The sequence below is a fragment of the Rasamsonia emersonii genome (assembly GCF_000968595.1).
Source record: "Rasamsonia emersonii CBS 393.64 chromosome Unknown ctg1118621759965, whole genome shotgun sequence".
Classification (NCBI taxonomy): domain Eukaryota; kingdom Fungi; phylum Ascomycota; class Eurotiomycetes; order Eurotiales; family Trichocomaceae; genus Rasamsonia; species Rasamsonia emersonii.
The window spans coordinates 90,415-104,241 of NW_013563322.1; the positions used below are offsets into that span (position 1 = coordinate 90,415).

Here is a 13,827-nt window from a genome sequence, read left to right on the forward strand (position 1 = left end):
TGTTCAATTTTAGGGATATCTGGTTATATCCCATGAAGCTGTTTTTGCACGCATATCAGAGCGCCTGTGAATGAATTCCTACGAGAATGGTTGATAGATCAAAATACCCACGTTATGTAGCTAGCTTACCTGCAAACAAACAAATTCGATCTTTATCCAATGAAAATGACCATTTTGTGTAGAAGAGCAAAGCTTTACCTTTCGTAAATGATGCTCTTGTTGCTATCTAGGTAACATAGGATATCAATATCCATTGGATGATGCAGCCAGGAGCGGCGCCAATTCCGGGGTTGCGATTGGCAAGCAAGGTCACCCAACCCGACAGAATCATTGTGCTGCACAGGCGCGTTTAAAACATCTCCCTAACCAGCCTTTCTGAGTGGGCAAAATGGTCAAGGGTGGCCAGTGACGATCAGCCACCTGCAAACAGCTTTGGCTGCCGCTGGCCTCGTCTTCATGGCGCCTCGCGGGGTGTTTAGTCACGGTAGGGCGCTTAGGATGGCACCGGTTCGTGTTGTTCATGTAGGGATGAGCTGTTGGTCTATCAAAATGAAACAAGAGCGAGTCTGGGGAAATCAACCCTGGCCGCACAGGGCCACGAGGGGTCATGAGAACTTCGGCCATCTGAGGCTCGCACCCTTATTACATCCTGCCGCTCTAACTCCAGGCATATTTCCTTCTGTCTACATCTTGTCTGTGTGTCTGTCTCATCATTTATACTGTTGACATTCTATCAGCAAGATGGTGGAAACTCCAGATCTCAGGGAGCGCCTGGCGCGGGCCTCTCAGTTCACTCGTATTGTGATGCGTTGCATTGGCGGTGGACGCGATTTCCCAGACACATCCCAGAAGGCCTTGTCCCTGCTATGCGACCTACTCGACCTCCTTTACCGTGTCCGCGACCAGCTCAGCTGGGCGGATGAGAAATGGATCGTCTACCCGGCACGGCTCGATGCGTTGAATGAATTGCTAGGCCTGTTCGAATCAACACTGCGGATGATCGAAATCTATCTTCACCCCGGCGGCGTTGGTGCGCCTGAATATCGAAAGAAGCTCCTCGAGCGGATAGTCATCCCTCGATTGGAGCAGTACAAAGTCGTCTTCATACTCTCTATGCAACCAGAGTGGGAGTAAGTTGGATTGAACACAAATTGTTACTTTGAGTCGTAAAGAAGACTATGAATGATGTTCGTCGCTGACTTAGTTTAAGAGAGAGAACTTCAACAGACCAGGACATTAGAGGCTGTCTTCGGCGGCACCATGAAATTGAATCCGGTAGGTGACATTGTCATCTATCTCTCTTGATTCAAAAATTAATACCTTGGCAGCAAATCTGCAATACAACCTACAATATGAGGACGATATCCTCGTACAAACGGATCGACTTGCGTCTGAGAACTTTATCACTCTTGCAGATCTGTGCAATAGGCGACAACGAGGGTCATGCCGGTGGATACTAGAGGATCCAACATATAAGCAGTGGCTGCACGGCGCATTCAGGTCTCTATACTGCCTCGGTCCTGGTATGTGTTTCTCTGAGAGAGATTTGGGCCCTATTTCGAGGTCCATAGCTAACTTTTGATAGCGGGCGTTGGGAAAACTTTCCTCTCGTATGTTTCTGCAACAGAGATGTCCTCTTAGTGAACCTAGTTAACGATAATTTTTTTTAGGTCAGCTGTTGTCGACTCTCTCCAAAGGACCTTTCTATCTCCAGACGTTGGCGTTGTTTTTGTTTTCTGCCATAAGGAACGAGAGAAGGATCAGGGATCGACAACAATTCTTCGGAACATCCTGGCTCAATTGGTCTATCGCAGACGGGAACTCTCTTATTCAACCAGTTCCTTATACCATTTTGAGTCGTTGTCGACGGCAAAAGCATCCTCAAAAGCGTATCAACACGCAATTCGCGCGGAAGTCAACCGATTCTCAAAGGTCTTCTTCGTCATCGATGGCCTGGACACATTCTCCGATAAAGAACGTCTTTTGAATCGTCTCCAGAGACTCCCAGACCATGTCCAACTCTTCATCACTTTAAGAGAGGTCAAGTCTCGTGATTCGATCCAATACATTCCCGCTTCTACCCCCGCAGAAGATATTCGCCGCTATGTTCTTGCGCGAATCCGTCAGGACGCTACTCTTACACATCTCGTCGAGGAAGATTCGTCTAGCCTTAGGCTCCAGGAGGATATGGTTCGCTACATAGTCGAGAAATCTCACGGGCTGTATGTGCTAGGTTTACTCATTTCTCTAAGGTGTTTATATCCTCACTGACAATCTTCTTAGGTTCTTGCTGGCACAGTTGCACATCGATCTACTGGCAAGGTACAACGACAAAAATCTTGCTCATAGTGCACTTTCACACCTACCAGAGAGTCTAGATGAAGCGTACAGCGAGGCGATGAAACGGGTAGTGAGCCAAAATCCCCACGCAAGACGATATATTTATTGGACCGTGTATGCATACAGACCGTTGACTGTGGCAGAACTCAAGGCTGCCACCAACGAGGACGCCGAGCCCTCAAAAGCAAACGGGGATATCGTTTCCTTTGAGAAGAAGATCCTCACCGAGACCTGTGGGCTCCTCACAATTGACGGTGTTACCGGGACTGTGCTCCTTGTCCACAAGACGGCAAATGAGTTCTTTACTCGGACGGCCGCAGCCAGCGCGTACTTGTCCAGCGCCCAAAAGGAGATAGCAGAGACTTGTCTCACTCTGATTTCCGCTGATGAGGTTGTCGATGATTGTTACTCGAATCGCAGCGATACCCCACGCAGCTCAACTGGAAGCCTCCTAAACTATGCGGCCACTTACTGGGGATATCATGCGCGCGAGGCTGCCGAAGACGAGCAGACCATCCAAGTATTGATCACAACTTTTCTCAATAAACTCTCGTGGAGAAGACCTTCTAGAAACGAGAGTTCAATGAACTCGTGCGAGATACCCCAGGAACTCGGCCTCGGCAAATATCCAGATGGCTGGACTCAGCTGCATAGCCTTGCATACTTCGGCATTGTTTGCCGTGCAAAGCGTCTTATAGAACAAGGCTTCGACGTCAACGCTCACGAAAACTGCCATGGAATGACCCCTCTCCATTGTGCAGCATACAAGGGCAATGAGAAAATGGTAGAGCTGTTGCTGGACCACGGGGCTGACATGCACGCCCAAATGGAAAATGGTGACACCGCATTACACATCGCAACCGCGAGAGGCCAGCGCAAGGTCATGAAACTGCTCCTTGCGCGCAATTTCGACACAACGATAACAAATCGAAAAGGCTTCCCGGTACTTCAGGTCGCTGTGGGAACGGCAGATGACGAAGCGACAGTTCCCCTGTTGGTCAAAAGCAAGGTCGATGTAAATGCAGTGAACCCGTCCTCTGGAGACACCACGCTTCACCTCGCGGTAGAGTATAAGCGACCACGAATCTTGCTCTTTCTCCTGAACAAGGGTGCGAATATCAACGCATTCAACAAGCAAGGCTTGACGCCACTTCACCTCGCCGCAAAGTTGAATAACTGTGAAGCACTCAGCCTGCTTCTTGAACGCGGTGCTCAGGTCGAAGCTCGTGCGCAGTTTGGCATCACGCCTCTACATGTAGCCGCCAACTCCGGAAACTGGATCGCTTTTGATCTGTTGCTCACTGCAGGCGCAGACATCAATGCGTGGGACACAAAGGGGGAGTCGTTGCTCCATAACGAGGCCAGGAACCCGGCTGGCATGTTGGTCGCCGCGAAGTTGCTGGACCATGGCGCCAACATCGAGGCACGGACATCTCGAGGCTATACGGCTCTCCAGTGCGCCGCGATGGCCGGCAACAAGGCGATGTTTTTCTTTTTCCTGAGTCGGGGCGCCAACGTGGAAGTGGAGACACCGAGTGGTGAAACTCTGCTGCATATCACTCCCCCCATCGACGACGGCTGTCTGGAGATCCTGAAAACCCTCCTTGAGAAAGGTCTCGACGTGAAGAGGACCTCGAGTCAGGGCTGGACCCCTCTCCACCAGACTTGTTTCAAGGGCACGGGTTCACCGGACATCGCGCTTGACAAAACAGGCGAATACATTGATCTTCTTCTATCTCACGGCGCCGATATCAACGCTGTTTCAGACAGCGCAACGGGCGAAACCGCGCTCCATCTTGCCACGACGGCGGCAATCTCCCGTCCATCACTGGTTTCCCTTCTTCTCGCCAGGGGTGCTTCGGTCAATATGAAAACACGCGACGGCAAGACAGCACTCCACCTGGCGGCGGAGCGGGGTCGCGAGTCCATCTTTCGCATCTTGCTGGAAAGCGGCGCTGACCCGTCAATTGTGGCGCCGTCGTCCAGCTGTCCTTCTATAGCCATCCACACTACTACCGGGAGTAATGACAATGACAATGACGGCAGCAGCAATGGCGTTGTTAGTGGAGGAGGAGGAAGAGGAAGAGGAGGCGTCACGGCCTTTGACCTCGCTCGAAAAAACCCCCTGGGGAGACTCTGGTTCGACGAGGAGGGCAACCTGCGGCCACCGCCAGCAGGGAAAAGCCGTCCGACGAGTGTCTCAACGATCATCGACGACGACTCAAGTTCAGAAGCAGTAAATGGTGAAGAAGATGATGATGATGATGACGGTGCCGCGACAGATGAGATTGGAGGATCGACGCTCGTCGGGGACGAGTCTCAGATTCAGGGCCGAGCTTCCTGCCATCATCTTCATTCTCCTCCTCAAGTTCTTTCTTCAATAGCGCCGGTTATTAATTCTTCTTTCATTGCCTAGTTAACGGACTGATATTATGTAATTTATTCCCACTTTCATGGCGATAATGAGACGATGGAGTTTATTGATTTCTTTCTTTCTCCCCCCCCCCCTCTTCTTTGGTACAGGCTAAATTAAATGAAGAACTTTCTGAATTTAGTGGCAATCATTCTCGATATGAGAATAAGGATAGAGAATGATTTGATTTCGCTACTTGTTTGCACACCGCGCGCAAAGTGGAGCGCTGTGGAGGACACGAGGACACGAGACATTTGATCTGAGCTTAACAAGGAAGAAAGTGATTAATTAACTAATTAGTCAATTAATCAAGGGGGAAAGCAAGGGAAAAAGGAAAATATATTCCATGATTTATTTCATCTTCATTCGAAAAAAAAATACCGATCATAAATCTTCATCTAACAAGTTCGCTACTATTGGGTAGTAACAAACAAGATATTGTATTGGAGATGATATACGTTTGGCGACAAAGACCTACCCCACCATGCAGATGACAATCGCCGCCCACCCGTCGCCATACGCCGAGCTCCTGACTACCTCCTCGATGGGCGCGGTCATGGGCACGACGGCGCCGTGAAGCACGGGCTTCGCGAGCACGGGGATCCTGCGACTGGGGAAGAGATTCGGAAGGAGGGAGTGGAGGGCTGTTCCGATCGTTTGCGGCTGTTGGCGCTGGTGCGAGCCGCGTGCTGAATCTGTGCTGCCGGAGCTGGAGCTGGAGGCGGATGTGGAGGTGGAGCTGGAGGAGGTCGTGATCGTTGGTGGGAGAGGCGACTGGACAACTTTGAGGGAGGGTCGTCCGGCGTCGGGTGGCAGGGGGAGGAAGAATCGGATGGGGACGTTGCGGAATGGTTGGGATGGAGGAGGGAGGAGGATATTTGTGATGCGTCGGTAGGAGGCGAGGTCATCTAGTGAAGTGAATGTTAGTACTGGCGTTACTGCAGTTCCCTTTTTCAAGGATTATGCAGCAGAAGTATTCGCAGAAATGGAAAACACGACTATAAAATGAAGGGGGAAAGGGTATTCTTACGATCTTGCACAGCCTTCCACAGTCCAGATGAGTCCTCCTTGGACAGACTCATGATCCCCTTGGCATTCCCATTCCGCAGAAAATCAGCCTCCTTGACGCTGTTGATAAACGCGTCGTGCATCACCATGCCGTCTGGGTCCAGTCGAACGAGGTCTTCGTCCGGCCAGTTCTGGAAATGCAGCGTCAATCGCCACGGAAGAGGGGACTTTTCTTTCTCCTCTGGCAGGATCTGCGACTCGCCGCCGTCTTTCCTGGCAATCGAAATGGAGTGTCCCGGATTGTGCTCAGCACCACCACTCGATTTGGAGACGGGGTCGGCGCCAGAGTACAGGTCGTAGAGAAGACCGACAGGATAGTGCCATTTTAATGGCACACCTTCGAATGAGAACCAACCCTGATGTGGCTGACAGTCGGGGTCGATCAGGGACGAGGAGAAGAATGCATGGAGTTTAGGTAGTAAAAAGGGGAGATAGGAGATGCGTGGATAGGAGATCTGCAGACGAATTAATAAATAGTTCGTCCATCAAGGAGCAATGCGAACAAAAAAATTTCAGGAAAAGAAAACAACGGGGTAAGTTACAAGATACGGATCACACTGGTCATAAGTGCGACATTCTGAAGGATCGAGGACGATCTCTAACGGTAACCTCCCCTCCCAGACTCGCTGCTGAATGGCGCTGAGGGATGGGGGGTTGGTGTTGGTGTTGGCCATGTTCCAGGCTCAATCAAGAGACGATGGGCCGTTGCAGCCCTACTCTATAGAATTCGAACCCAATCAGCTAGAGTAATTACAGAGGAGACAATTTCAAGAGAGGGGTAAAAAGAAAATAAGTTCTATATAGGATTTCTCTCCAGAATTTATTATTTTTTGGATAACGGCATGTAATTGCGAAATAGACTCGGAACAGGTAATCCACTGTGTTATGTACCACATACCTAATGCGAGGATGAATGAACTCTGCCGATGCCAATGGTAGTAGTAGTTGGTCTGCCACGGGAATACCATGATGTAGTAGCACTAAGTCATCAGATCAAGCGGGTGGGGAGCGCATGCCGATAGCCGTGGCTCCTGCAATACTTGGACATAAAAAGGAAAAGAAGGATAGAAAAAACGAGTGACGCCCTGGGTCGTACCGATGTATAAGTATTTCTAGAATTCATTGCATTGACGTTGGTCAGTCATGCGTCGCCAACCGTCAGGTAGCCCGCCCATCACGTGCTTCTGACACGTGGGGTTCTCTGCCTGAATCTTCAGGCTTAAAGGGTCCTCCAAAGCCACGATTAATTTGCCCAACAAAACTCCCTAGGGTATGATATTATAACTGATGCACCCCAAAACATTCCATCTTGTTTCTTGAGCGATTTAATTGATCTTGTCATATCGATGCCAAGACTCGGGATTTTGTGCGACGAAGCAAACTCCACGTCGACGACAAAGAATACTATCCACTGAGATATGCTTGAGATTGCATAATTTAACCTATATCATTGAAGAATGTTGAAGACATAACAACACGTCGTACATAGTACTGTCCTGTGGTGCATGAACACCTCGATGACTGGGGAAAATGACTGCTTCTTCTCTACCCTACCAAGAGCCAGACATCATCACTGTCCTCATCCAAGGAGGCTTCCTGCTGGCTCTCAACCTGGTCAATTCCGCCCTGGACAAGCTGGTCTACTGTGGACTGGTTGGACAGCTGTTCATTGGTATTGCCTGGGGCGTGCCGGGGGCGAATTGGCTAGACCTGAATGCCCAGTTGGTGATTCAGAAACTTGGCTACCTAGGATTGATACTGCTGGTTTATGAAGGTCAGTAGAATGCACCCTTCAGATCATACTTGTGTCCTTTATTTCTAAATAGGGTGCAGGCGGATTGTCGACATCGTTCTCTGTCTTGAAGGCGAACTTTCTGTTCTGCGCCTTGGTGGCTATCACTGGCATAGCAGTCCCTATTGGTCTATCGTTTGTGTTGTTAAGGCTGGCTGACGCGACTCCTTTGCAGGCCTTTGCTGCCGGAGCAGCTCTCTGCTCTACCAGTCTTGGAACGACGTTCACCATCCTATCTACCACCGACCTGGCCAAGACAAGGCTTGGGGTCGTGCTCACCGGAGCAGCAATGATGGACGACGTAGTTGGCCTCGTCATGGTCCAAGTGATTATAAATCTTGGCGGGACAAGTTCAGCATCGTCATTCAGTCCCAGAACTGTCATGAGACCCGTGTTTGTCTCCATCGGTTTTGCCGCGGGTCTCTTCGCAGTTTGCTGGCTTATTGTAGGGCCATTGTTGAGAAAGGGTCTCTCAGCAGCCACACGGTTGCCGCCAGTGTTAAAGTCATTCAATGCTGCCTTTTTAGTCCACAGTTGCATACTGAGCGGGCTGGTAGCTGGCGCAACACATGCAGGGACTTCCAACCTTTTTGCCGCGTACCTGGCTGGCACGCTGATAAGTTGGTTCGATGAGACGTCTGGAATCGCCTCAGCTAGTCGCCCATACAGAGCGAAGGTCGCAAGCAACAACCATGAAGGCTCTGAAATGACGAATATGCAAGGCCCTACCGGCCAGACAGACTTGATTCCTGGTTCAGCCTGTCAGGATATTGAGCGATCAAGATTCGCAAATTTATCTGATTCTGATCGCGACCAGTCAGTGGAAAAGGCTATATCGAACGAAGACGCTCCCACTGGTGTTTCTGTCTACGAGCGTTTCTATAAGGAGCCTGTCAACAGAATACTCAAACCTTTGTTCTTTGTAAGCTGCCTACCTCATAGCCGAAGAAACAATCGCTAATGATATAGGCATCCATTGGGTTCTCGATTCCGATTACGGAAATGTTTCGAGGAGACGTCGCATGGCGTGGTATCATATACACAATATTGATGATGCTCGGTAAAATGATGACCGGCATCTGGCTGATTAGGATCTCCTTCTCATGTTCATCGCTTATTGATAAGCTGAAATCCACGCCCATCATCAGACTGGCCTTCTGTGCCGCTCATTGGAAAGAGAAAAGATCCCAACCCACAGAAGGACCTGGCAGCGGTCTAGATTCCAGCAGAGGGAAATTGCAGGACCAACAAGGGCCATCTAGAACGACGGCGGAGTCGAACAGATCGCAAGGCTCCCTACAGCGTGCTGCACCAGAGAATGGCCCTGGCGTCGAGACCGACCGTGCAGTCGCCAGTCTACCTGAGCCTCGCCTACCGGCAAAGCCACGCTCTCTCTATCCAGCTGCGATCCTCGGTCTGGCCATGGTCTGTAGAGGAGAAATCGGGTTCTTCATTGCCTCCGTGGCGGACAGCAACGGAGTCTTTGGGCGATCTGCGCCCGACTATCAGGATGGACGATCTTCTGGAGAAATATTTCTCATTGTTACTTGGGCTATTACTTTGTGCACCATGGTCGGCCCCATCTCCGTTGGAACACTGGTAAAGAGGGTGAAGAAACTTCAGCGCCAGCGCGGCCAGTCCAGTGGCGGTGCCGATCCTTTGGGAGTATGGGGCGTGTCGTAAGACTTTAGTCCGCGATGGCCTCTGCTTCTTCTTCTTTTTTTTTCTCGTTGGCCCGTCCGGAGGAAGGTCGACACCAACAATGTTCCCTCCTCTCATTAGGATGGGCACATGCCGTACTTCCGTAATTTAGGCAGCTGTTGTCCTCGTAACTGCCGGTCCATCAAGCATTTTTTTTGCATCTCTCAGAGGCAGTGCTGCAGCCGGCTGGACGATGTGCCGTTGTTGACCTATGGACTTCATGTATGTCATATAAGCCTTGTTCAGCGGCTGCGATATGCAAAGTTGCCTTGACGAAGGAATAAGCAATAATGGGGCGTCGTCGACCGACAGGGGGCCGGTGAGAATTGTCGAGACCATGGTCGATTAGGTTCCAGGCCTGATTTTCGATCATCCGATCCCAAGCGAATGATTAGCGGTGCCTTAGCGCCCGAGATAACTAGGTGTGGCGTATCTGCTCCATACTAGAGGGTGAAGCGGACACATCGCGAGGAGAGAGGGATCATTTCTCAGCTAGGAAAGATAGAAGACGACGTACTTGTAGGCGGTCGATGCCGCCTTAACCGCGCTGCGGCATTATTGTATTATTCTCCGTCTCGGATGGAGCTGCCCAATGGAGGACGAAGTGCATTGAGCACACAGCCGACACATGGAAAACCCACAGAGCCCAGGGAACGTAGGAGGCCGATCGCAATAGGATATTAATAATAACGAGGGGATCGGTAGTCTGCTACCTCCATGTAGATGTCCATGAACGGAGGACCCAACGCAGCTGAAGGTGACGCGGGGGTCCAGACTTCGACCAACAGTTGGCGAGAGCGATCAGCGCAGGAACAGACGGCCAGCAAGGATGTCAGTCTAGACCAACCCTCGACAACAATCCTCATCGACTGCAAATGGAGTTGTGGTACATATGGCATGCATCTCTTCTCAAGCACAAACACTGCCATTATCCTCTTTTTCAGCAGACTTGCTGACCGTGTTGACGAGATCTCGTTCTTTGTTTTCCCCTTTTCCGCGCCGTTTCCTGTGTAACGTCCTCGCAATCATACGGCAGAACCTGAGAAACGTCACAAGGGACAGGTCGGAATTACCCAGTGTGTAGATAAGGCTGTAGCTGCGTGGTTGTCATCGTGATTGGTGCTTCGAACACTCGATCGGAAGACGACGGGGTGGCCCAACGCCGGTGATATGCCAACCGGGGCGGATCCTGCCTCCAGGACCTCAGAAATGAGGCTCTGTCACTAGCAAGAGCCGTACGGAGTGGAAGATGTCCGATGCCAAACCAAACGTACGGGGCTGCAAGAAACTCTCCCGCAGCGGATCGACTGCAAGCCATCCGCGCGCCACGTGAGGGAAGCTCTGAACGACATACACATATGCACTATCCAGCCTCAGAAATTCAGGAAATGCGAACCTGGTGGCAAACAGACCGCATTAATAAGTATGCATCAGAAGTCTCAAACTGCCGGGGCTTGTCCTTGGCATTCCCCTCCAAAGTTCGTTGTGTGAATCCATGTTTCCCTCCCCTGCCACTTCCAGCCTTACAGTCGATTAGCTAGTAGTGGTCCCGGACGATGGCCGCTGTCTCCACATCGGTGATAATGGCGCCGGCGGGACTTCGCAGCAGCGCACACTTGTGTCGAGCTACATGTATGTATGTATGTACATGTATTCAGACCGTTTGGACTTGGGCATGGTAACAATGCCTGAGCGCAGGTTGCCTCATCACACAAGCAGGATCCCTGCTCTGTCGCTCGGAAGCGGACAGAATGAACTGCCCGATCGTGGCTGCGAATGGAGATGCTTGGCACACTTGATCCCATTGTGAGCACTAAGGTTGAGTACATCAAAGATTCCGCTTTATAATGCATGAAGCTTGTCTTCGCATTTCCCCTATTGGTGGGGAACGGCCAAAATTTCAGTTCCGGGGTCCTGTCTTTTGTGGGACAGCCAGGTCCATCAAAGTCCATCAGCCCCGGTCCATTTGTGAGCTGACATGGCAGAAATAATTGGTTCCCTGATCCCACACGGCAGATGTTGTGTTCATCTTGCCCGGCTTCCATGTCCTCATGAAACCAATAAGTCTGCACACGCAATCCAGAAATTGTGATGCCGCGGATGAACAAGTTTGAGGATCGCCACTCTCGATATTGCCAAGCATACAGCACTACCGTGCCGTGCTGTGACAGCAGAAGATGCGATAGCATGGTGTGAAAGATGTCAAGTCCAAACCAAAACAGGTATTTCGAGATATCAGTGGACAGCGGACGACGAATAATGGATTCACCCCCAGCTAGAACCCATGTTTCGACTTAATTGCCTTGCTCGAATCTTGCTGCCATTTGTTTATCCATTTCAGACTACCTTTCCTCGCGCAGCTGCTTGCTCCTATTTGTAATATATAAAGGCCCTCAAGAGCCTATCCTCGACTTGAATCACCAAGATCACAGTCTGAGAAGATTGTTCTGTTCCTTCTTGTTATACCCCTCTAAAGCCAGGGACTTGCTCCCTGGTTCGCATCACATCATCGTCATCTGAACTGTTCGCTCCTCTCAAGAGCATAGCCAGAATAACCTTGTTCCCTAAAGTCGTCAGAGAACAAAACTTGAGCATCTCAACATGTCTTGTCCCAACAACAATTCAGCCCAGTATGACTCTCTCCCAGATGACGGTCTATTGGATGCTCATACTAATGTTGAAAGACCCACTCAAAACCATCAGAACGATACGTCTGGGCAGCTCAATGCCCTTAACTTGGCTCAAGTGCCGGGCGGCGGGAACCGCCCTGGTTTCGAGAGATTTCATGACTGCCATGCCGCAGACGAGTCATACTATGCGTTGGCACGAATGCAGGATCGTCCTGCGCATGAAGTGAGGTTGAAGGAACAAATTCGTCGGGTGGACGGGTTGATGCGATAATATGATCCGGAGACAGGTCGCCTCATATGGAGACCGATAACGACAGCAAGATCTGAAAAGAACTGGCAAACGCATGAGAAATGCTTAATCCCGTGTGGGGAACTTGACATCCACTGACAAGGGGGAAATGTGGACGTGGGAAAGAAATGGAATATTTGCCATTAACCAAAAGATATATCGTCTAATCATATATAATATAATATGTCTATGTGGTCGAAAGTAAACGCGAGAAAATTTACAACACAGACCAGGAGAACGTAAGATCTAACAATTATCGCCAAAATTCCACAAGCTGCTGTGCCAGTTCCTCATATCTGGTGCTGGGGAATTCGTGGCCCGCGTTAAAGAAGCGGAATTGCACATTCCCTTCCAGCGCGGCAGTAGCATCGGCGACGAAATCATCCTTTATGATGATGTTGTCGTCCACACCGCAAACGATCAGCACCTTGTCGTGTCGGAGACCGGCGACTTCTTGCTTTTCCTTCCGCTGCGTAAGAATCCGTCCTAGTCGTCTCCAGGACTCGAGTTGCGTCTCCTGTAGAATGGGTCCATTTCTCATGCTCGACATGAAGGCGGACACAAACCCAGGATGGTGGTGAACCTGCCAACTAACCGCTGCGAGGGTGGTGAGGTTCGGATATGCCCTGGACAGCACCTGCTTCTGGGACGCGGCAGACAGCTCCTGCGTGAGGGCGGCATTTGCATCGACTGCTTTCTCTGCTGGCGCATCCTTCTTTGGGTCTTCCTTCTTCTTGGCCGGCAGGAGCGGCCCGGCCCGCAGCCGCATGCCAACCAGGGAAACGAGAAGGCTTTCGGGAAACAGGTTCTTGGAATACAAGAGACGAGTCTGGAGACCGATGTGGGAGTCCCTAATCAGACCTGCAGGGGCCAGCAGGACCAGCGACGATAGCAATTCAGGGAAATGAGAGGCAAATGCCGCGGCGATGCCGCCTCCCAGCGAGTATCCGATCAGGGAGAATCGCCCAGATCCCGCGCCCGTCCAGGACAGCGGCGAGGAAGCCAGCGCCAGAAGGATCTGCGTGGTAAAGAGGCGCTCATCCTGGGGGAGATCGGACGGGGATTCTGAATAGCCTCGTCCAAAGCTGTCAACGAGCCAGTCAGCCATCCGTCTTTCAAGATCAACGCAAGGTCATGTGATTTCGTACAGATCAAACAGCATGACCCGGTATCCCCGGTCTACCAGAGCATGGGCCAGCCCACCAAGGGCGAGCGAGGGGGTGGTGATGCCATGGACGAAGAGAACCTTGGGCCCGTCTTCAGGACCCCATTCATAGACTCGGATCGAGCCATAGGGCGTGGGAACGTCTCGCGCACCAGGGAACACATCCACGGGCAGTGGCAAGGCCTTCTTCTCTGCGTCTGACAAAGAAGGGATCAGAGTCTTCAACGGAGAAGGGAAAACTTTCTCCTGTGGTTTTCTCGACGACAAGACGGAGCTGAGAGCAAGGCCGAGGGCGAAGGATGCCCCGGTCACGGCCAGAAAGGGGCCTCGGGTCTCGGGACGCGCAACAGAAGCGGTCAAGAAATCTACCGCCTCATTGAGCCACGCCATGGCCGTTGTCAGACCGAGTATCCTACAATGTAGGAGGTC

General features: G+C 51.1%; 5 protein-coding genes across 5 annotated transcripts; 3 read left to right on the forward strand and 2 right to left on the reverse strand.

The window, feature by feature from the left end:
* Positions 1-549: 549 nt before the first annotated feature.
* On the forward strand, positions 550-4,756 carry T310_0838 (NACHT and Ankyrin domain protein; the record flags this gene model as incomplete). The annotated part of the gene is made up of 7 exons (XM_013476291.1): positions 550-692; positions 738-1,130; positions 1,205-1,275; positions 1,329-1,523; positions 1,586-1,610; positions 1,671-2,222; positions 2,284-4,756. The coding sequence occupies 7 exons, from the start codon at positions 550-552 to the stop codon at positions 4,754-4,756; spliced, it is 3,852 nt and encodes a 1,283-aa protein (XP_013331745.1).
* Positions 4,757-5,227: 471 nt separating this feature from the next.
* Positions 5,228-6,495, reverse strand: T310_0839 (Autophagy protein Apg5; the record flags this gene model as incomplete). The annotated part of the gene is made up of 3 exons (XM_013476292.1): positions 5,228-5,691; positions 5,784-6,276; positions 6,364-6,495. 3 exons carry the CDS (start codon positions 6,493-6,495, stop codon positions 5,228-5,230), a joined length of 1,089 nt encoding a protein of 362 aa, XP_013331746.1.
* Positions 6,496-7,351: 856 nt separating this feature from the next.
* T310_0840 (uncharacterized protein) lies at positions 7,352-9,296 on the forward strand (the record flags this gene model as incomplete). Its single annotated transcript, XM_013476293.1, has 3 exons — positions 7,352-7,595; positions 7,655-8,535; positions 8,583-9,296. 3 exons carry the CDS (start codon positions 7,352-7,354, stop codon positions 9,294-9,296), a joined length of 1,839 nt encoding a protein of 612 aa, XP_013331747.1.
* Positions 9,297-11,915: 2,619 nt separating this feature from the next.
* On the forward strand, positions 11,916-12,215 carry T310_0841 (uncharacterized protein; the record flags this gene model as incomplete). The annotated part of the gene is made up of 1 exon (XM_013476294.1): positions 11,916-12,215. One exon carries the CDS (start codon positions 11,916-11,918, stop codon positions 12,213-12,215), a length of 300 nt encoding a protein of 99 aa, XP_013331748.1.
* Positions 12,216-12,486: 271 nt separating this feature from the next.
* Positions 12,487-13,788, reverse strand: T310_0842 (2-hydroxymuconate-semialdehyde hydrolase; the record flags this gene model as incomplete). Its single annotated transcript, XM_013476295.1, has 2 exons — positions 12,487-13,318; positions 13,382-13,788. 2 exons carry the CDS (start codon positions 13,786-13,788, stop codon positions 12,487-12,489), a joined length of 1,239 nt encoding a protein of 412 aa, XP_013331749.1.
* Between the last annotated feature and the right edge of the window lie 39 nt (positions 13,789-13,827).